The sequence below is a fragment of the Panicum virgatum genome, chromosome 6N (assembly GCF_016808335.1).
Source record: "Panicum virgatum strain AP13 chromosome 6N, P.virgatum_v5, whole genome shotgun sequence".
Lineage (NCBI taxonomy): Eukaryota > Viridiplantae > Streptophyta > Magnoliopsida > Poales > Poaceae > Panicum > Panicum virgatum.
The window spans coordinates 7,020,286-7,043,642 of NC_053150.1; the positions used below are offsets into that span (position 1 = coordinate 7,020,286).

Sequence of the window (23,357 nt, forward strand, 5' to 3'; positions counted from 1 at the left end):
ACCTTTGGCGTCTTCCACCACATTGAGAAAAGCAAGCAGTGAAGTCCTTGCCGCTTATCGTCATCGACGATCCCTTCCTTCGATGCTGAAAGAGACATAGACCTCTTAGATTGTACACTTCATACTTGTGTAGGCCTGATAGGCGTTCATGCTCTTTTCTCCATCTTTTTTTCCATAGGATTTTTGGGAAGATTTTTTAGTGAGACGTACGCGCTGGTGCGGGAGTGGTGAGGGCATTCCTCACTACCAAAGTGATAGTAGAAGCTAGGCATTTTCCATATTTAACTACTTCGCCTTGTTTTACCAACCAAGCCAAAGTAGATGAGGGGCTACCATTGGGGGAATAGACCTAGTGAGGTGTATCTGTAATAACAAAGGATATATTTGTAATATCTGGAAAAAATAATGAAACACGTGAAAACAAGCACCCCCACTATATAAGCAGCCCTATGGCTGGGGGAAGTGGGATGACTCTCTAGCTCACACTTTCTCACGAGAGGTCTTTAATTATGTCACCAAGTCTGTGAATAGTCCCGCTTACATCCTTATATTTCTGTTAAGAAATGAGTTTGCTATCAGTTTTGGAACATCTGTAGGCTAACCAAACACTGTTGGAGTATGGTACATTGGTACCAGCACGTTAGTGCCGGTCAAATAGGAGCCGGCACTTACGTGCATGAACCGTACAAAGCGGGTACGTTAGTGCCGGCTAGAAACTCCAGCCGGCACTAACGTGCCATCCCCCAACGGTCAGCCCGTCTGCCACAACGGTCAAAAAACACGTTAGTGCCGGCTGGGGATTCTAGCCGGCACTAACTTGGTCAATTGCATGTTAGTGCCGGCTGGTAGATCTAGCCGGCACTAAACGTCCACACTTAGTGCCGGCTAAACCCACTAGCCGGCACTAACTTGCCCCATATAAGCCAGGCACTCCTTCCCCAGCCCGACCATTTCATTTGGCCGAGCTCCTCCTCTCTCTCATGGCGTGTTAGAGGGGAGGTGCTGCCCATTTTCCCCTAAATTTGTGAGGATTTCACACATCCAAGTGCACCAAAGGTTAGTAGCTTCTTCCACTCTTCTTTCACGGTGTTTATTCTTTGTTTCATGCTTTCTAGATAAAAAAATAGTGATTTTAAGATTGAGGAAAAATGAGCATAATTTTCCAATTTATTCACTAATTTGAGTAAAATAGAATTGATTTGTTACTTTTTAGAGAAGGTTTTATAGATAGTTTGACTATGACACATTTAGAGTAATTTTTTTGAATTATTTCACGGGGACATGTGTATATGTTATTATGCAAAATTTTAAAGATTTTAAGGATGAGGAAAAATGAGCATGATTTATTAATTTGTTCATTAATTTGAGCAAGGTAGAATTGATTTGTTGCTTTTTAGAGAATGATTACTATATAGTTTGACTATCACACATTTAGAATGAGTTTTTTTTGAATTATTTCATGGTGACATGTGTATATGTTATTGTGCCAATTTATTTTGCTATTTAGTTTAAATTTACTAGATAGGTGGTCTATGACACATTTACATTTTTTTTGAATTACTTCATAGTAACCTGTTTTTAGGGATAATGAGCATGATTTTTTTTTTAATTTGCACAGATGGACCGGCAATGGATACACGGAAGCCGGAGCACCTCGGCGTGGATTCAGGGTTTAGATTTTTTTTCTCAAAACGGCAATGGCAAATAGGTCGCCAAAGAGTTTAATGTGTTGTCCATGCAGTGTTTGCGAAAATAAAAAGGAATTCCGAAAAAGAGATACTATATGGAATCACCTGGCCTTGAATGGTTTCATAAGTAACTATAGCCTTTGGACTAAGCACAGCGAAGTTGGAGTTATGATGGAAGATAATGAAGAAGATGACGATGGTGATAACAATCTTCCAGATTGGGCATGGGTTCATGAAGCAGGTGGGTTTCAAGATGAACCAATGGACGAGGGTGAAGCAAATGTTGCACAAGAGGATCCACCTGACGAGCTAGGTGCGTTGCTTGATGCACAGAAAAGACAGTGAGACTGTGAAGGAGGCATTAAAGTTCGAGAAGATGTTGGAGGATCACAAAAGGCCGTTGTTCCCTAATTGCAAACCAGAGCAAAAGAAGTTGGGTACCACGCTGGAGATGCTGAAATGGAAGGCAACTAATGGTATTACCGATAAGGGATTTGGTGAGCTATTAAAGATTGTAAAGAACATACTTCCTGAGGTTAATGAACTACCGTCAACAACATACGAAGCTAAAAAGATGGTTTGCCCTCTTGGATTGGACGTGCAGAAGATTCACGCATGTCCTAACGACTGCATCCTGTATCGCAGCGAATACGAGAACTTGGAAGCTTGTCTTGTTTGCAGCGCATTGCGGTATAAGATCAGGCGAGATGATCCAGATGATGTTGATGGGTAGCCGGTAAAGAAGAGAGTTCCCGCAAAATTGGTGTGATACTTCCCTATAATACCACGTCTGAAGCGCTTTTTCAAAAACAAGGATAACGCCAAGTTGATGCGGTGGCACAAAGAAGACCGTAAGGAGGATCACATGATCAGACACCCAGCAGATGGGTCCCAGTGGAGAAACCTTAACCGAGAGTATCCTCAATTTGACAACGACCCAAGGAATATAAGATTTGCTCTAAGTGCGGATGGAATGAATCCGTATGGTGAGTTTGGCAGCGCTCATAGTACATGGCCCGTGACCCTATGTATGTTCAACCTTTTTCCTTGGTTGTGTAAGCGTAAGTTCATCATGATGCCGGTGCTTATAGAAGGGCCAAAAGAACCTGGCAACGACATTGATGTGTTCCTGCAACCCTTGATGGATGATCTCTTACTACTCTGGAAAGAAGAAGGTGTATGTGTGTGGGATGAGTATAAACAGGAGTCCTTCAACCTCTGAGCTTTGCTTTTTGTATGCATCAATGATTGGCCTGCACTTGCAAAACTTTCGGGACAGTCGAACATGGGATACATGGCCTGCACCCACTGTTATGATGAGACCAATAGCATTTATTTGAAACACTGTAAGAAGTGCGTATACATGGGCCATCGTCGATTTCTTCCTACCGATCACCCCCTAAGAACCGAAGGGAAGCATTTCAAAGGAGAGCCTGAAACTCGTCCTAAGCCTCTATTCCGTAATGGAAAGCGTGTGTTCTCGATGATCAAGGATGTGAAGGTAGTATTTGGAAAGGGTCCCGGTAGCCAACCTGTTCCCAAGGATGACCAGGGACATGTTCCAATGTGGAAGAAGAAGTCTATATTGTGGAACCTACCTTATTGGCAAGTCTTACAGGTTCGCAACGCAATTGATGTGATGCATCTGTCGAAGAATCTTTGCGTGAACCTACTAGGCTTTCTGGGTGTGTATGGTAAGTCAAAAGACACATTGGAAGCAAGGCGCGACATGCAGCAGCTAGCAGGACGACAAGGCTTGCAACCCGAGAAGAGAGACAAAGGATGCCACTATTTAAAACCTGCCAGCTATAATCTGAGCAAAGAGGAGAAGGAAAGTATGTTCGATTGCTTGAACAGTATCAAGGTCCCGTCTGGGTACTCCTCAAATATACAGGGCATAATAAATGTGAAAGAGAAGAAAATCCAAAACTTGAAGTCCCATGACTGCCACGTCCTGATGACACAATTACTTCCGGTTATACTGAGGGGTGTTTTACCAGAAAATATGAGATTGGCAGTTGTAAAGCTTTGTGCGTTCATGAATGAAATTTCGCAAAAAGCAATTAATCCAAATAATCTAATAAAGCTGCAGAAAGACATTGTCGAATGTCTTGTCAGCTTCGAGATGGTCTTCCCACCTTCCTTCTTCAATATTATGACACACCTTCTAGTTCATATTGTGACAGAAATAACTATCATGGGTCCTGTTTTTTTACACAATATGTTCCCTTTCGAGAGGTTCATGGCCGTATTGAAGAAGTACGTGCGCAAACGTTCTCGCCCAGAAGGATGCATTGCTAAGGGCTATGGAACAGAGGAGGTCATTGAGTTTTGCGTTGACTATCTTCCTGATCTCAATCCGATTGGGCTCCCCGTGTCACACCATGAGGGGCGACTAAAGGGAAAAGGCACACTAGGAAAGAAATGTAATATGAACATCTCTTGTAGTGAATTCAGCCAAGCAAACTTCACGGTTCTTCAGAATTCATCCAAGATGGCTCCATATATTGATGAGCACATGAATATTATACGGTCCGAAAATCCACAGAAGAATTTTGCTTGGATTACACGCCAACATATAAAAACTTTTGGCGGCTGGTTCAGACAAAAATTATTGGGCAACAACACAGTTGATCAAGAACTTCAATGGCTGGCCAGGGGACCATCAATAACCGTCCAGCAATACCAAGGGTACGAAATCAATGGGTATACATTTTACACGAGAGCTCAAGATAAAAAAAGCACCAACCAAAACAGTGGTGTCCGTATGTGTATAGTAAACAGTAATGGAGAAAAGAACAACTACTATGGTGTCATAGAGGAGATATGTGAACTTGAATATGGACCCATAGTTGTCCCTCTGTTTCGTTGCGAATAGGTGGCTGGAGGAGGCGTAAAGAAGGACCGGTATGGGATGACCATAGTCGATTTTAAAAAGATTGGATATAAAGATGAACCATTCGTTCTAGCCAAGGATGTGACACAAGTGTTCTATGTGAAGGACATGTCGAGCAAACCGAAGAAGAAGTCGGATAAGACGTCTCAAGCAGACAAGGCTGGAAATGAGCCGAAATGGCACATAGTTCTTCCAGGAAAAAGAAAAGTTATTGGAGTCGAGAATATTTAGGACAATTCGGAAGATTATGACCAGATTAATGACCTTCCTCCATTCTCAGTTGACGTTGACCCCAGCATCCTCTTATCCAAAGAGGACACGCCTTACTTACGCCGTGATCACGTCCAAGGCACTTTCGTCAAAAGGAAGATTATCAATGTTCCAGTAGATAATGATGATGAGTAGTACTTTTATATAAATTATATATTGTATTTTCTCATTAAGTGATGTAATGTAACGCACCGCGTCGTATTTGTCTCAATTCTCGATACTATTCATCCAATTAGGACACAATATCATCTTCAGATAATATTATATTTTTGCATGATATAAATATTATTTACATTCACTAATTTTGCATTACTAGAAGCATTGAAATATTAAATTACAAACAAATAATCAAGTAATATGCGAATTGATTACATCATTGTATATGCTACTATTGAAATTTTTTTTGAATATTTTTGCATGGATCAAAATGAAATGTTTTTAATTTATTATGAATAACAGAATTATATACACATATAAACCCTATACGCTACACATAATTGATAATGGTTGCATATTCGTTAATTTACTTCAATTACTATTATTATTGTGTAGATATAATTAACAATATACTTAAAAAATTACGATATCAATTTTCAATTTATTAATCTATTTATTAAGCCAATTATGAATACATTTACTAATATTAAAAATTTTGTGTAAAAGAGAATTGGCGCAGCCAAATTTTCTTTCCTGCCAGTTTGGACAAGTTAGTGCCGGCTGGTAAACCTAGCCGGCACTAACGTGCGCACGTTAGTGCCGGCTAGGATTACTAGCCGGCACTAACTTGTCTCGCTGATGTCATAGGGGCATGTTAGTGCCGGCTGGTAATACCAGCCGGCACTAACCTTCCCAACAAATCCCTTTTCTTCTCTCCCCCAAATCACAGAATTTAGATCGACATGGTCGTTGCCCCGCCCGCGCCCCCTGCTTGCTCGCCCGCGTTCGTGCGCCGCCGCGCCACCCCCGCCCCCGGCTGCGCGTGGATCCCCGGCCGGCCCTCGCCCGCGTGCGCCGCCGCGGTTCGCCGTCGAACTCCCCGGCCCGGCACGCCGCGCCGGCACGACGTCCTCCGGCGCCTCATCCCCGGTGCCGCCCTGCCCCCGCCGCCCTACCCCGGCCCCGTGCGCGCGCCGCCACTACCTCGTCTCCGGCGCGGCGCCCCCCGACGCCGCCCTGCACCAGCCCCGTGCGCCACCGCCCCCGCCCCCGCTGCCGCGCGTGGATCCCCGGCCAGCCTTCGCGCGTCCCCAACGCCGCCCTGCCCCCGCCGTCCAAGGCCGCGCCCCAACCTCGTCGTCATCAGGTGAAAATGTTGCTGTATTTTTTGGGGATAACTACTTGTTAATAATTTGTTACTGGAATTCGTCCCTCCTTGCTTGGATCTTACTGCTTTGACATGAGTATGTGTTGTTGAACTTGCACCGACAATTACTTCATTTGTGTATTTCCTCATCATTTAAATCTTGTGACAGGAGCAGTAGAAGTGTAGAACTGTGGGCCTGAATCTTCAGTGTCCAAGAGACGCCTGATCGTGATTTCTTCCTTTTCCAAATCATTCTAGGTAGTAACAGATGCTGTTCTTTTCCTTTCTTTACCGCACTAGCTTAAAGCATAAAAATCTCACGCCTGATGTTCAGGTTTAACATGCTATTGAGAATTATTGTCACTGTATATTAGTATAATCACAAAATAAAAGGGCCCATAAGTCATATATGGCCCACACAAAATTTTCAGTCACAAGGATCCCAGAAATCCTGCATCTACTAGTAGATAGTATATTAGTATATGGTATCATCCGATGGCTGAAATAGTAAAGGGGACAATGCTTTGGACACAAGTAGGAGTACATCATCATAATTCATTACTTGCACTTGCAGAAACACAGATTCTACACAGCATGGCATGCAACTGATGAGAGCAGGTTGACTCCATGGAAAGCTGCCTTAAAACATGTAGCTCCATGAGAGCTCCCCCACATTGCACAATTACCCTAGCACTAGTATGTAGTACAATAATTAACTTCTAGTAGTTTATATGAATCAAATAATCCTTGATCGTATATATAATACTGTTTATTGTACCGTGATCAATTCTTGATCACGTCTGTTGCGGTAGTGATTAATCAGTCAGTGTTGAGTTGATGAATGAATGATGATGATCACTTGAGGTTTGACCACCGAGCTGATGTCTGGTGGAGGAGTTAGCAGCTGATCGATCAGTTGAAAAACTATAATAAACAGAATACCTTCAATTCGTCGGAGTCTACAGTCCGGAATCCTCCAACTATGCCATCCAATCCAGCTTGTCCTAGAAGTTCACCTCAGTGAGATTATTGATCTCCAGGACCACGTCACTACGGGCACTCATCTTGCCTATTTCATCATAATGTTACAGTACAAATCACCTCCACGTAATATTATTGAAGTCAGTCTTACCAATTATTAAGTTAATTCAACATCTGGGCATTTAGTTGAAGTAACTAACTGCTAGTCGCGGACATGAACAAGCCCGTCGGGCAGTTTATAGAACAATTTACTGATTAGTTGTGCTTTTGTTCGAAACCATAATTTGTGTAGCATGATCTAAAATCATCTTAATTATCACTTGTTTCCACCAGGGCAACTACACAGAGGAACATTTGAGGGAGCAGCTTGATACACTAAGAACAATAACTGTCAGCTCAAGGGACACTTCGGACCTGGTAGAGATCAACATGAAACTCCAGTTACTGAAATCGATCATAGGAGTGGAGTGAACATCTAAGAGAGAATGGGTGTCCCAACCGTTACCTATTGGGCGGAAAGCTTCGCTCTTTGCGACTGTTTCAAATTCAACTTGTGATCTTGACTCATAGTCTCATAGTCTCATGCTTGCTCTTTTAGCTTATTAGTCTCATAGTTAGGCTTCGGATTATTTTTCGATTTCTCTGTATAATTGCTATGATTGCCTTGGTGTTTTGATTTCTGGATCTAAATAACCATGTGAGCATTTATGAATATAAACATGTGTACAATATTTTTGCTAATATGTACATTTTATTAGTACTAGAAAATACTTAATGTTTTTTATTGTTTCAGGTAGTGGAAATGGATCCTACGGACAACCAAGATGAGTTAATGCACGACCTCATTCGTGATAGTACTGCGTACGTAGCTCCAGAGTTTGATGAGGACGAGAACGATGGCAGCCAATTTTTAAACTTGCATTATCATGGCGACGAGGACCAAGATATTAGTGGGGAGGAAGAAGAAAATGTCGAGTAAGCCGAGGTATAAAAGTTTAGTGATTCTTTCAGGCATCAGGATAAACGATTTCTCAATATATATGTTAGGAGCAAGATATTGTTTGTGACACATACAGCCCAGCTGCGAACTATTTGTGTTTTGTTGCTAGCTTTGTTGATGATTTCAGTCCTTGTGTAAGCAGTCGTGCTCCAGCTAAAAATTCTTATGAATGTTTCAGTCAATAAGTTACCTAATATCATGATAATTTTCGATCTGGAACTCTTGCTTGCGGGTTATGCAGGTTACGCATACCTGCCGCGACGTCCATTAGTTGCTAGCAAACCGCATGATAAATTTGCGATTCTTTCAGGCATCTGGATCGACGAAGCCTAAACGGAAATGTGGCTCCAAGAGGAAGATGGTAGGATGTACGACCATCACGGAGATCAACGAAGCAACCGGCGAGCCACTAGCCCCTGGTCAAATTAAGATGACATTTGTAAATCAATTGGGATATCTTGTTAGGGAATCCGTCCCCATAAAATACAAGTTTTGGAAGAGAAATAAAGTCTCTGATCGACCTGAAGATATCGTGCAAGATTCAGAGAAAGAATTGTTATGGAAAAAGGTGTCGTTGCACTTCAACTTTCCCCCAGACAAAGCTGACAAAGTAAAGGGAGGGCATTTAAGAAGATGGCAACTCAGTTCGGCTCGTTCAAGAAAAAATTAGTGGCAAACTTTGTCAACAAGGGCCTCACACCAGATTTTGATAAAGTCTGGACGAAGCAACGAGAGTGGTGGAATGAATTCGTGAATTACAAACACAGTGCTGATAGCATGGCAGCCTCGATTTAAGGCAAAATGAATGCTAGCAAAAAAAAACTTCCATAGAGTCCTGATATATGCCAGGGGAAGCAAAAGAAAGATGTCCTCTTTTTCACCCCAAAAATAAAGAATAGTACTTGTTTGAGTAATTTACAGTAACTTCCGGTTAATAATTTTTTTAATGGAACGGTTAATAAATTCTTCCTTGCGGCTTACGAGGAAAATAAAAAACGCACGCCACGTGGTCACCCACCCCCCGTCGCAATTCCATCTTCTCCAAATCCACCCCAAACTTCCAACATCCCAACGGAGTCCCCTGTTCTCGGCGCGATCCGCCCCTCCCTCCCCTTGCTCGAGGCCGGCTGCCCTGAATCGACCGAGAACGCCGAGTTCCGCAGCCGGGATCGCCCAAAGGCACCTGCTTTCCGCCGAATCCGCCGCCGCTGCCGCCATCGTTGATGCGCCGGGGCCGGGCCGTCGAGATTCCGGCGTGAGGTGCGGTTCCTGACTTCCCGTGCGCGCGGAGAGGAGCGCCCGCCTTCCGGCCCCGTCGGCCATGGCGTGCCGGGGATTCTTCGAGTACGTCCTCAAGCTGCTCAACCTCGTCGTCATGGCGGTCGGGCTGGCCATGGTGGGCTACGGCGCCTACCTGCTCGTGATGTGGCTGCAGGTGGTGCCGCCGCCGCCGCCGCTGCCACCGTCTCCGTCGCCGGTGGCGGTGGCTGCCAGCGGCGAGCTGGTGCGGCTCGGGAGGCCGCTGCTGCTCCTGGTCGAGGCGGCCGCCCTGTCGGACGGGACCGCGAAGAGGCTCTCCAGTGCCTGGTGCGTGCGTGACGAGTGATCCCCTCTGCTCACCCTGTCTACGTATAAAGCTAGGAATTCATGTGTTCATGGCGCATCTGTGATTTGTTTAGGAAACGCAGCGGACGCTACCGCTAGTGTGTATTTAGAAGCTTAACAGTTAACACCCCCGCATGTTATGTATGGACAAATGTGGAATCTTGCAACTTGATAATCACTTAGTTGCACGTAGTCGTGGCAATAATCTGACATAATAGTACAGTATGCGGTGGAGTAATATAGCCCCACGTACAGATCTTCCTTTCCTTTTCTGCATTTTTTTCAGTAGTTATCCTTTAGCTAATATGTTATTTCCTTACTGTATTGGGAATTCGTCATCATGTTTTTTTTTTCAATTAGGGTTCTTTTAACTTTCTGCTGGAATTTACATACTGTGCTATGCTCTTAACTTTATGGAGTTGATATACTGTGAAAAAAGAAGAGATGTTAACAAGTCCATTGTTGAGCTACCAATCTGCTTGCTTTAATTTTGCTCCTCGTAGTAATGTTCTGATCGTAATAGGATCACTTAAGGATTACGATTACAATCAAACACTGTATATGCCATAGTCACGTGTGAAGTTCCACTATTATTTGGATGTTCTGCTTTGTGCATCATCTCTTTTCTAACACTTTGTTTTGAATCTTTTGCAGGTTTATTTTTGCGGTCATTGGTGTTGGTGTTGTACTCTTCATCACATCGATCTTTGGTTGTGCCGGAGCTAGGAATGGATGCTGCTTGTCTGTTGTATCCAAATCAACTCTAGATTTATATTTATATTATCCAATTTGATTGCTGTGTTTTGTTTCTGTCTCGTCAACTATCAAAGTAATTATGCTCAGTGGAGAAAGGAATAGAATAGTACTACTAACTAAAACCATTTATAGAAATAGCAATGACCTAATATAAAGATAATCGAAATTGAAAAGAATTGTCTTTTTCTGTATACTTTCCCATCCTGTTGCTACTGCAGGTCTTATGCTATCAATCGGATCATATAGATAGCAACCACAATATCATCAATACGGATTCATATCCTCAAGGCACATCAAACTGTAGGAATATTGTTTGACTGACATTTTACGCAAGGTGCAACTAGATGTTCAAAGGCTTGATTGATTAATTACAAAAGGTTTCACATGTAGCTTCAGATGCTAATCATGCTATGATGTTCCCTATTTACTGATTTTGATAGCAGTCACCCATTAGCAACATGCCATCATATCCTACCTTGTTTTCTGTGGTTGCGTACCATGCTTCCTTGACATTTCAAATAGTATTCATTCCTCATTATTTTGTTCGCTTGCTGCGGGAGGCTTCATTTTCTTCAACCATAATTGGAAAGAGGTGTATACACTTTATGATCAGTCCCTCTTTTGTTGTGTGTGATTTTTCTTCTTGAACTTACTTTCTCATTTGGACTTTGCAGGTGGTCCCAGTTGACAAAACTGGTAACTTTGACATGGTGTACAACTTTCTGAAAGAGAATTGGAGAATTGCAAAATGGGTTGCACTTGGAGCTGTTATATTTGAGGTAAAACAGCTGTCCATCCCTTGGATTATTGGATTTCTGTATAAAAGCATTCAGGATGCAAAATACTTCTGCGCATGCATTAAGTCATACCTACATAGAGTGCATGCTCTAAATTTGGTATCACAATGTAGTGGCAATCATCCAATTAAAGGCAACAATAATTTTAGCAGTAGGGGAATTATGAAATGAAACAGAGCTCCTGCCTTTGTGAAAAAGTGGTAGGGATTTTACAGCTCAGAACAGTGTTATTATCTACTTTTAGAGCTATTTGGGGTAAAACAGTTTCAAGAAGCCTATAAAAATGTATCCTAGTGATATGCTTATTCAGAGAGTTTAAACAGGATGGTCAGTCTTGACATTTTAATAACCTCTTTATGCTGCTTCTCTTAGTTCACTCTTGCTTGCTTCAGTGCAGGTGTTTTTCTTTTGCTGTAGGTTAATAGGTTCTACTCTTTGGGAGAAATAAAGTAAATGCCATGCTTTCTAATTTTGCGCATTGATTTTCGGTTTGTCTCTTTGAGGTTACTTTCTTGATTTTCCATCACTAGCCTTGCGCAAAAATAGGTGTGTGTTTTACCATGGTATAGGTCACCACACCAAAACCTAAACATATATTTTCTAATGTTTGGTAGCATGGTTACTGACATCAAATTGAAGTCTGGTATATATGAACATGGACCTATACGGGTAACTGCATCAAACATATATTGGACAGTAGTAATGTTAGACGACTTGAATGGACATGATTAGAACATATTTGGAAAGAGTTGAAAGGATGTCTATTTAGTGTGTTAAATTATTTCTTGCATTATTATCGTGCTATGCCTCACCATTTTGTTTCTTAGAACTGTAATAGTATCACAGCATGCAATGTTTCAATTGCCAGGAGTAAAAGCAGCAAACTGCTTTTTTGCAGGCATTGCTATTCACTGTGGCTATCATAGTACAGTCAGGCAATCAAGCTGATTATGACAGTGATGATGAATACATTGGCCCGAGGTCTGGAATAAGACAGCCATTGGTAAATCAGCATCAGCAAGCTGCTGCTGATCCTAGGGTGCCCAATCTCGACTACCGCCCAATCCGGAATGATGCATGGAGCCAAAGGATGAGAGAAAAGGTGCAACTCTCTCTTCTAACTGCTTAGCTTTTATGGCACTCACGTGTTTTCTTTGTTTTGTTGCTCACACCGGTATCTTGTTGTGGCAGTATGGGGTGGATAGCTTCGATCCAAACAGGTTTCAACAGGCCACCATATCTCCTGCAGAGCAAAGAAACCGATGTACAATTCTCTGAGGCTTGGTTGATATCAGGCACTAGTGATTCCATGTTTATATGCAACTGTGCAATTACATCGACTCCTGGATAATGCACGCCTGGTTTATCCGATGTTGCCATATTGTGTAGAATATGGAGAGTTTTGCCTTGGCCTGCCTGTGGCCGTTGGTTTGCAGGGTCAGAACTCCATACTTCCACTGGTATAGGCACTGAATCTGTCAGGGTTTTGTGTTAAGTACTGAACCTAGTTTGTGTTTCAGTTAATGTTTCAATGTGCATAAAACTTCTGTCTTCTGTCTGTGAAGTGATTTTCACTATATGCACCATGTTTAAACCAGACATGTTTGTTACTCCAAAACTTCACATTGCCTGAGATCTCTATGCACATATGAATGAAAATGCCGGGCCTTCTGTTCTTGCAATAATTAAGCTTGGATGTGGCGACAGAGCATATTCTATTATTGAAAAAGGGTTCTGTTAATATGGTCCAAAAAGTGAGATGTTCTCTGTCAAAGATCATTCGCTGTGTTCGCTTGGCTGTGGCTGATGACTGGTGCTGATTTGTTATGAGAGAATAGTATTGCTGATTGGTAGCTGGTGCTAATTTAGTATGAGAGAACAGTACTACTGGCTGACAAGCCAAGCGAACACAGCGATTGAAACATGATCTACAGAAACTAGTCGCCTTACAGATCAAGATCTGACTATGAGCGTCTGATTTAGTGTTGATAAGACGGTAGAGGTTAGGATCTTAAATCGAGGCCTTGTGCCGTCTGTTCCTCAATAGAAGGTTTAGGTTTAGGGGTTGGTGTTCAGGTTAGGCCTTGTGCCGTTTGTTCCTCAACTCCTGCTACTGTACTGCTGACTCGACTGAACCCCATCTATTATGAGACTATGACTCTGCTTTTATCAGTGTGTCTTGTCTTCTGAATTTTTGCATTAACTTCTCTGTACTGTGACGATGCATTATTGTCAATAAGTGGATCAGTGAACACAGTCCTAAGGTGTGTTTAGATCCGCGAAAATATGGTAGAAAAGATTACACCGGATACTGTAGTACACTGTAGCACTTTTCGTTTGTTTGTGGTAAATATTGTTCTATTATAGGCTAACTAGGCTCAAAAGATTCGTCTCGCAATGTACATCAAAACTATACAATTAATTTTTTTATTTACCTATATTTAGTACTCCATGCATGGGTCATTTGCTATATTTAATGTTTCGATGTGATGGAAAATTTGGAGGAGTTTGGGGGAGTGAACACAGCCCTAGTCAGCATGAATGATTCACCGACCTCTATCGTACCTGCAGAGCTGTATGGAGCCATATGGCAGCCCTGCTTGCTGGTGCAGGGAGAGGGTACCAACTACCAAGTCTGCAGTTACAGTTGGATAATAATAAACAGAGGGACGGTGCCCGGTGTCCCAGCAAGCAACAGTGTTTCTCCGATTGTGGCATCTGGGTGGTGGGTACAGTTTTTGCACGTCTCCTAAAGAAGTTTCAGATAGACAGAGACAGCAGTGTCAATGCTTGCTCATGCATCCGTTCTTCAAGAATTGGCAAAAAGCATAAACCATAGTAGAAAAATGGTCTTCAGAAAATGGAGGGAAAAAGTTAGATTTGAATCAAATGCAGTCAAAAGGAACATTCAGAAATTCAGAAACACAGAAAACACCATAGGTTTATGTATATGTCTCATTCAGTTTTACAGACAAGTCGACGAAGTTGAGCACTAGATATTTCCCAAAACTCTCATTATTCCGCGGGCTCGCCAGGTCCATCGAATGAACGCAGAATGGATGGGAAGAATGGAGATCAAGGAGGAGAAAATATTGCTTCAGGGAAGAACTCTATACATGTGCACTCAAAGCATCCTTTTCAGAAGCTGCCTTCATAGGTGATCTCAGTATTTTCAGGAACATCAGCTGCTGGGCTTCTGCTCTGCACCAGGTGAGGCCTGAGAGGAGCGAAAACTGGGGTTAATTCTTAAATATCATGATATGAGCAATACAAGTTGCTTTACAGTGGCAATAGAACTGAAATGATGTTAGTTTTATACAACATGAGCAGTTAAGAGCACTCTGATGAATACTTACCCCAACTGATGTCACAAAATTGCAGACTGCACATTTCACAGACCTAGCGCCATACTGGTACATAAGCAGCATACGGCAGTTCCCGCAATTTACATGGGCGACCTGATTCGCTGAGACAGAAAATAAGGGAAACATTCATCACTTGCAACGTTTAGAATTAGTCAAGAATTCTTTATCTTTCTGAAGTCTGAACTCTGAACAACTGATAGAATTTCTCTGCTTGTGAGAGTTCACAACTTGATGAATGGGACTAAAATCTTTGTGCATTTTTCAGCAAAGGTTTGGCAGACTAAAATAGATGTATGAGATATTCATCCAACTTCTGTGATTCTAGGATATCCCTGTCAAACTTTTCAGATTTCTGAATAATAATCTATTTTAGTGAATAGGACTTCGAGATAGGCCAAATCTGTGATGTTAAAGTGTTATTGGCTGATTGCAAGAGTTTCCGACCACAGAATATATTCTTTTCAGAAGAAGGATTTTGCAAACAGGTACCAGAGACACGGAATATACTTGTTGCAACTGAGGAAGAGGAGAAATATATAGTAGTTTCATTGGTGTACTACTACTACCTTCCATAGCCAGGTTAACAGTGTGGCAGCAAGAACATTGTACACTTGTCGCGCCACGTATGTACATTAGGAGAGTGTGGCATCCTCCGCAAACTAACTGTGCCATCTCAGTTCCTGCGCAAAATCCAGATGGCAAATTTACTCCACAAAAGATGTATTTGAGGCCAGCTGCCAAATGCTATTACTGCATCAGCAAATTTTCAGAAAACTGCAAAGCTTCAATGGGCAAAGGTTTCCCGTTTGATCTCCCTAAACTATCATGAAACCTGCAACTAGATCTCTGTACTGAATAAAACTTTCATCCCCTATGCTATACAGTTTGCAAGCTGCAAAATTTTATATACAGCAAATGACACTTCTTATCCTGATAAAAAGAACAGAACGAATGGGCAGTATGACAAAAAATCAGCACAAATGTAGCTCAATGTTCAGATGCTGCGTTACTCGCAGATTCATCAAACCAAAATGTTGAAGCGCGTACCCGGAGCCGGCACGGCGGTGACGGTGCTGCAAACTGCACAGCAGACAGACGTTGCACCAGCTGGATACATGAGAAGATTCCGGCACCCGGTGCAGACAAGCTGGCTTTGGGCCCCTGAAAATTGCAGGACAAATGACACTTCGGTATGTGAATTCACAGCTACCAAATAATCGAAATCTTTGTTTCAAAAAGGCCCCTTTCATGCATTGCAACATCCTAGTCAGCAGATAAACCTCTACAGTTCATTCCGGCAGTTATTTTTGGTTCCATAAGAATATAAGAAAATTCACAAAGCAGAAGGAACTGCTGCAAGTTCTGAACCAGGAATTGCAGGTTCTAGCTCAAATCAAGCAGCGTATCAACTGTATGGCATACATGCCTTGGTAAAAGAAATACCTTTTTTTTCTAACATTTCCTTGGTTATACCGAACAACATTTACATGCAAAGAGAAAATTATCTTCTGTATATCTGCAGTGGTAATTGGGGGCAAAAAAAATTTACCATTGGGGGGTGTGAATGGCACCGGAGGAGTTGGATACGGGGCAAGGGGAACCGGCATTGCCGTGCCGGCTGCCTTATCCGACGACGCTGCTCGTGGAGATCTCGCAGATTCCGGCGGCTATCAGGCGTCGGAAACTGGATGCTTTGCCCTGCATGCAAGAGGCGCCGATGAGAGAGCAAGAAAGTCTTCAGCGGTGAACTCTGAAATCAGTAAAAGTTGCAAACAAAATATACACTAAAAGTGCTTTACTAACAACAAGAAACTAGAGGATTTCTTTGGGGAACAGAAACTGCTTCTCCAAATGCACATCAAGTGCAAAACTTTTAAGGTTCCAGTTCCAGAATCTCATCAAGTCCGGTGCTTCAGTTATATGAACAAAATAGCAGAAACAAGAACAGCTCCACAACCCACCAGCTCGGCCAAAGGCTATTTTGAAAAGGCAACCAAACTTGAGGAAATCTTGCTAATTTGAAGAGATTAAATCTCCTATTTTGGATGTCCATGAGCAACCACAACATTCATGAAAACCGTTTGCCATTGCTGGCCTGATAGAAAATGAGCAGAACAAGTTCAGGATAAGGCAAGGGGTTAAAGAAGTCACAACTAATCCAGTGGCCCAAAAGAACAAAGGAATGCTTGCCATCTCACATAGCAGGTAAATAATCACCAACAGGACCGGAGCAGGGCAAATAAAAAAATGAAGGAAAAAAACAAATCCTAAGATGCAGTTGCCAACCAATCATCAAAGAACAAGAGCAAGGAGGGAAGAAGGAAAACAAAGAGCAGGAAGAGGAAGGGAAGCAGCACCTAATAGCAATGCTTATGGCTGTCGCATGCATAAGAGCAGTTCATGGGTTAGCACATCTCTCTCTCTCTCTCTATGTAGTATAGAGAGTCTGACAAATTTATAGGGGAGAAGATAAGAAGACGGAGCATATCATGGGTGGCCGAAAAGGTATCCAAAAGCTTCTCTCGGCTTACAGGAACCTTTGTTTTTGTGCTCAAAATAAAATGTAGCGTCTGAATTTATTTCCAGTCTGTTTAATGTTTGTCCATTTGTAATGTGCAGTTCAGTGTATAAAATTTTGAAACTAAATTTTGGTAACCTATGACTCAACGATTCATTATAGTAAAGAACATTGATACACACTACTACAAAAATGTTGATTTGTTCCGGTTGGGAAACCGCTGTTGTCCCAGTTTTCCAACCGGGAACGCCAGTCCGGGACAAAAAGGGGTGACCTTTTGTCCCGGGTGTGGCAACCGGGACAAAAGAGGACCTTTTGTGCCGGTTGGTAACACCAACCGGGACAAAAGGTGCAGCCAGTGCCCACGTGGCTGGCGCACCCTTTTGTCCCGGTTGGTAAGACAAAATGTCTCTTTTTTTTCATGTTTTTCTTTTCTCAATTCTTTTTCTATTTCAATTATACTTTTGCATTTCAATTAAACTTATGTATTCGAATTCAGTGTGTATGATCTCCACTAATATATACATATATGTATAGTTACTTATATAATATTTGTCCTAGATAGTTTTCATATATAAATTAATTCACTTATATATATATGTATACACATATCTATACATGTGAATTCCTTTACATATGAAAATGTCTAGGACCAATATTATATAAATATATATATATACACATATATATTATTGGAGTGCTTATATATATAATACATACATACTCCATCATATTTGCATAGGTATATTCGTTCTTAATTACATAGTAGAATTCACCTTTTGGAAATTTAATACATACATACATATTCATAAATAGAAATTTAATACATAGACACACATATATATTTACATAGTTATATTCGTTCTTAATTACATATATACGCGTATATTGTCGTATTTGCTGTGATTGTCAATATTAGATATTCCATCATAGTAGAATTCGCCTTTTGGATCGAGGACTTGCTCAACAATAAATCCGGAGAATTGTTCTTGAATCGCCATAATCTTTTCCTCCGGTATGAGTTTATCGCGCATCTCCCCGACCTATGGAAAAAAGGGATAATTAATTTCGACTAATTAAAATACGAGCTCAAATATTAACAAACTTTTTACTTACTTCCTCCTCCCAATCTGTCTAGCCCTTTGGAGGACCTACCAGACTATGGATGTTCTTGCATACATAGTATGCGCACAATACAGTGCCTGGTTTCTGCCTCATACACTTTAAGAGAGAAGAAATTATCAGGTATTTACATGAATATATAATAAAACTAATGAATCGTGCAACGAATCATCCAAGTTCGTACCGAAAATTCTGTCTTGATCTTCAATTCCTTGTCAAATTTGCCTGGATGATTTTTAGCGAATTCTTTCCAAACCCTGTGCATGATTAGAACAATAATAGTCAAGTAACAAAGTGATTCAAATTATCGGTCATCGACGGAGTAGTTGTAGAATTACTTTTTCATCATGTTAAGAAGATTTTCGTATTGTTCTGGAGGTCTCCTCAATGAGTCCATAACCACGAGTAGGCTCTTCTCGGGAATTATGACAATTAGGACAAAATGTTCACTGCAAGATTATACAGAGGCAGTTCTTGGTAGTTAAGGTTTAAATAATTCGATTACAGAATAGAAAGAGTTAGACGGAAGGAATCACTCACGCAAAGTTGTAAGGAAACAATATCATTTGCTTGTTGTGATGAACGCTTATGTACTTGAACAAGTTTTGGAATATCTCATCGGAATTGTCACGCAGAAGCCTCCAATTACAAGTAATTGGGTTGATGAAGCCGAGGTGAGAGTATCCCTTTCTTCTGCAAGTATGTATCTCCATTCTACATGATACCGAATAAATCAAGAGATCAGTATGTTGAGATCATGCAAAATAATACGTAAAGAGAGTAAAATACTTACAGAACCCACAAGCCGACCATAGAGATGTTGAGGGCCTTCTGATGGAATAGTTGGTAAATTTCTTCCCAGTTTATCCATATAATGGCCTCCCCCGTAAGAAATCATCATCTTTAATCTTTGCGCCCTGCATGAAGATGCAATCAGCCATCGCACGCATGTAGTGCTGGTGCAGCTTATACATTTGCGTTGGAAGCACAGACACTACTTCGGGGGGTACAAGAGTTTTGCCGATCTCAAACGTCCATTTGACGACCACATCGGCCTTTGGAATATCTTCTCCCCCTGCAATCTGAGCGGCCGTCAGGTTTGATTCTTTCAAAAATGTAACAAAGTCTTGTTCTTGCGTCGTCTGTCCCACTACGAGAGGCTCTATTGATTGTTTCTTTTGGGCTCCGAGCTGTGGAACGTCGGACGACGACGACTTTGATTGTCTCTTCTTTTTCTCAGTAGTTTTGGTAATTGTGTGTTCGTAGTCTGAAGGGGGGTATCTCGGAATGAATTTTCTCTTATTTGCTTCGCACATTCCCTTAAAAAATTTCAAATCTATCGGATTTATCACTTTCTCGGGCTCCGGCTTAGGCTTCGGCTTGAAGTGCTCTTTAACTCTTTCTTGAGTTATCCGATCGCATTCTTCAAGGCTCATGTCCCAGGGTTTAATAGGAGCCTCCTTGGTTTTCTTCTCCTTTTCCTTCTTTTTTGGAGGCTCCTTAGCCGGTGCAGCTACCTTCTTTGCCGGCGGCCGTTTCTGCTTCTTTGCCGGCGGCAGAGGGGGTGACCATGGAGGCGACGGTGACGCTTGAGTGTTCATCGGCGCATGAGATGATGGTGATGGAGAATGTGCCGGTGAACCTTGCCGAGACAGTGCTGCCATTGGGGAGTTTTGCAGAGATGCCGGTCTTGGAGAGGCATGCTGAGATGCCGGTCTTGGTGTTTGATCATCCGACTTTAGGATAATGTAGCGCTTATCCCATAGGATGTAGCCATGAATGGCTTCTGCTAGTGTCCTCTCCCCATCGCCTCCAGGAATATCAAGCTCGAGCGTCTCCCAACCCTGGCACACCTGCTCCACGCCAACTCTTGTGTATCTAGGCGAAATTTGCTGCCCGTGGTACACGTCGCCTGGTTCAGTTGGCATGGCGGTACCATACGCAACAGTGAACATTAAGTTCTTAACGGCAGTCTGCAGGTCACAAGGTGTCCGGTGGGTGATCTCATCCACTGGAAATCGCTGCAGGGCCGACGCTTCTACTGCGTCCTGGATCCCCGTGGGCTCGGCGATGGCGACGTCTGTGGAAGCGCAGGTGCTTTTCCGCTAAGACAGGTGATCGGCTGCGACACTAGGCTCTGGAGGCACCGTTTGCGCTTGCTGTTGCTGGCTCATTGCTACGGCCACTTGGCGTTGAACCTCTTCCTCCAGTCTTTGATCGTGTGACATGAGCCGTTCCTCTAGCCTTCGCAAGTGCTCCCGCTCATCATTCTTTCTTCTTTGCCGGCTTCTATTTGAATCAATGTAATCCCTGAACCCATACTTCCACGGAACCAAGCCTTTGCCTCTTGTGCAGCCCGGATGCTCTGGATTCCCAAGGGCGTAAGTCAGCTCGTCCCTCTCTCTATCCGGTTGGAATGTTCCCTCAGCCGCTGCTTGTATGGCCTCCTGTAGTCTCTGGGCTGCTCGCTGGATGTTTGGCCCATAGATGCAGTCACCAGTCAATGGGTCCAAGCTTTCCCCGTGACCATAAAACCAGGTCCTTGACCTTTCAGGCCAGTTCATGGTCGCAGGTTGGATGCCTCTGTTAAGCAGATCCTACTCCATCTTCTCCCATTTGGGTACTGCAAGCTTGTAGCCTCCTTGGCCTAGAGTGTGATGGTACACTTTCTTCGAGGCGTTGTCTTTGGCCTTCTGCACCTTCTGAAGCCCAAGCTCTGAAGACTTGTATTCCACAAATGCATCCCAGTGACCCCTGAGCTTTTCAAGCTCGCCGGTAAATACGGGTGTGGTCCCGGTCTTGATATATTTCTTCGTCAAAATTTTCTTGAATGATCGCAGCTATTCGGCCATCTTACTCAGGGTCCAGCGCTTGCATATCTCTTCGGATTCAGCTGGAACCGTGAAGTTTTTCTTAAACTCCCGCCAGCACCATTCTTTCTCTTTCGGGTACCGCATCCCGTTCCTCGCTTGGATTGGAAGCTTTCCAGAGCCTGAAGCTGATCGGGATGTGGTCCCTGACAATACATCCAGATTGTCTTATGAATTTTTTGGCGGTAGCTTCTGGAGCGATCGGTTCGCCATCTGGACCAACTTCCGTTATAATGAACCACCCTTCCAGTTTTTTTTGTTGGGCCTCGCTTCGTCTTTTTCTGCTGCGACGATGATCCAGACGGCTATAAAAAAACATTCATAGTATTCATATAGATTCAGATGAAAATATGATTGTCACTACAAATAAGTATAGTTGTGATATGTACATTAGCACTTTGTTCAGCAGCAGCGTCATCCTGAATAGATGGTGCCTCAATTCCATCACCGGACATATTCAAATATATGTCGTTATTGCTGCCATCATCAGCTTGTTCAGCAACATCTCCTTGACCTTCGCCAATCATATTCAACAGGAACTGTTCGTCTTCCGCGTCTATGTGTCGCGGGTCCATCGTAACTAAAATATGAATACAAATAAAACCCTTAAAAAATTATCTAAATAATCCACATATTTAGATTGGTAACGATCGGAAACTATCGGAAACGATTCGGTCAGGATCGGTAATGATCGGAAACTATCGGAAACGATTCGGTCGGGATCGGTAACGATCGGAAACTATCGGAAACGATTCGGTCGGGATCGGTAATGATCGGAAGCTATCGGAAACGATTCGGTCGGGATCGGTAACGATCGGAAACTATCGGAAATGTTTGTGTGTTAGCGCGAGTTTGCGAGCTCGAGACATAATTAAAGAATAAATACATGATAAATTGAACTCTTTGAATGACATAAAAAATAATAAATACATGATGAATTAAAGTCTTTGAATGACATAATTAAATAATGAATACATCATAATAGAAATTCTCTGTAATTCTATATTTCCTTCTCTATTTCTCTCGAAATTCTATCTAATAATATATCCATAATTTGTTGCTAATAATATATCCAAAATTGAATTCTAATAATATATCCAAAAGTGAATTCTAATAATATTTCCTTAATTAAATTCTAATAATATTTCCAAAATTGAATTCTAATAATATTTCCATAATTGAATTCTACTAATATATCCATAATTGAATTCTAATAATATATCCAAAATTGAATTCTAATAACATTTGCACAAAATTTGCACCTAATTCTAATAATTGAATTCTACTTAATATATAATAAATTAAATTAACACTACTCATACATGATAATTGAATTCTAATAATTGAATTCTACATAAACATAAAATTTGAAAAGAAAAAAGAAAATGCGGCCGGCCACACTACTCACACAGGGCGGCGGGGAATCCTAGGGGCGCGGCACGGCCCTGGACGATGAGGCGGGGAGCTGGTGGCGCGGTGGCGCGCAGCGGAGAGGGTGGCGGCGTGGCGGCGTACAGTGGAGGCCGTCGGGGGCGGCGAAGACGAGGGCGTGCGCGCGGAGTGGAGGCCGGGGCGGCGAAGCCGAGGTGGCACGAGGCCGGGGCCGGGATGGCGGACGTCAACAGCGGCGGCGCTCGCAGGGACGACGACGCTCGGTGATGTTGGGCTCGCACGGCGGGGCTCTGGTTGGCATCGTCGACGGCGCGGGGACGTTGAGCTCGCACGGTGGGGGGAGCAGGGGAACGGACGGCGGCGGCACCAAAAGAAACAAGTGTTTGGGGGAAGGGCGAAGGAGGGAGGAAGGAAATATATGGGGGGGGGCCTTTTGTCCCGGGTGAAGCCACCACCCGGGACAAAAGGACCTTTTGTCCCGGGTGGTGGCTTCACCCGGGACAAAAGGGGTTTTTGGGCGGGCCGGGAAAATTCCCGCCCGCGGCCCACCTTTAGTCCCGGGTAGATCTACCACCCGGGACAAAAGGGGCCGTTTTCTCTTGTTCCCGCCTAATGTTATGTTTGTTTTTGTTTCTTTTTACTTCTCTTTTAAAATTGGCTTTCATTTGTTAATTTAGTTAATAAAATTATGATTCCAAAAATTATGGAACAAAATTTCTTATCTCTATATAAACTTGATACACGCAACAAAAATAATTAATTTTCATTCAAGTGATTGGGTCAATGAAATATCT

General features: G+C 42.6%; 1 protein-coding gene and 1 pseudogene across 3 annotated transcripts; one reads left to right on the forward strand and one right to left on the reverse strand.

Moving 5' to 3' along the window:
* Positions 1-9,150: 9,150 nt before the first annotated feature.
* On the forward strand, positions 9,151-12,978 carry LOC120677423 (annotated as a pseudogene). The gene is made up of 6 exons (XR_005676325.1): positions 9,151-9,725; positions 10,398-10,491; positions 11,022-11,091; positions 11,174-11,278; positions 12,195-12,398; positions 12,488-12,978. The product of XR_005676325.1 is annotated as a tobamovirus multiplication protein 2A-like (transcript).
* A 1,208-nt stretch (positions 12,979-14,186) lies between these two features.
* Positions 14,187-17,171, reverse strand: LOC120677425 (protein LSD1). Of its 2 annotated transcripts, none has more exons than XM_039958581.1 (6): positions 17,019-17,171; positions 16,211-16,359; positions 15,709-15,822; positions 15,225-15,341; positions 14,653-14,762; positions 14,187-14,513 (listed from the first exon to the last, which is right to left on the reverse strand). In XM_039958581.1, exons 2-6 carry the CDS (start codon positions 16,266-16,268, stop codon positions 14,478-14,480), a joined length of 435 nt encoding a protein of 144 aa, XP_039814515.1. In that variant the 5' UTR covers positions 16,269-16,359; positions 17,019-17,171; the 3' UTR covers positions 14,187-14,477. The 2 variants fall into 2 exon arrangements, with proteins under 2 accessions (XP_039814515.1, XP_039814516.1); XM_039958582.1 differs by having other exon boundaries at positions 15,228-15,341; positions 17,019-17,170.
* Positions 17,172-23,357: the final 6,186 nt, after the last annotated feature.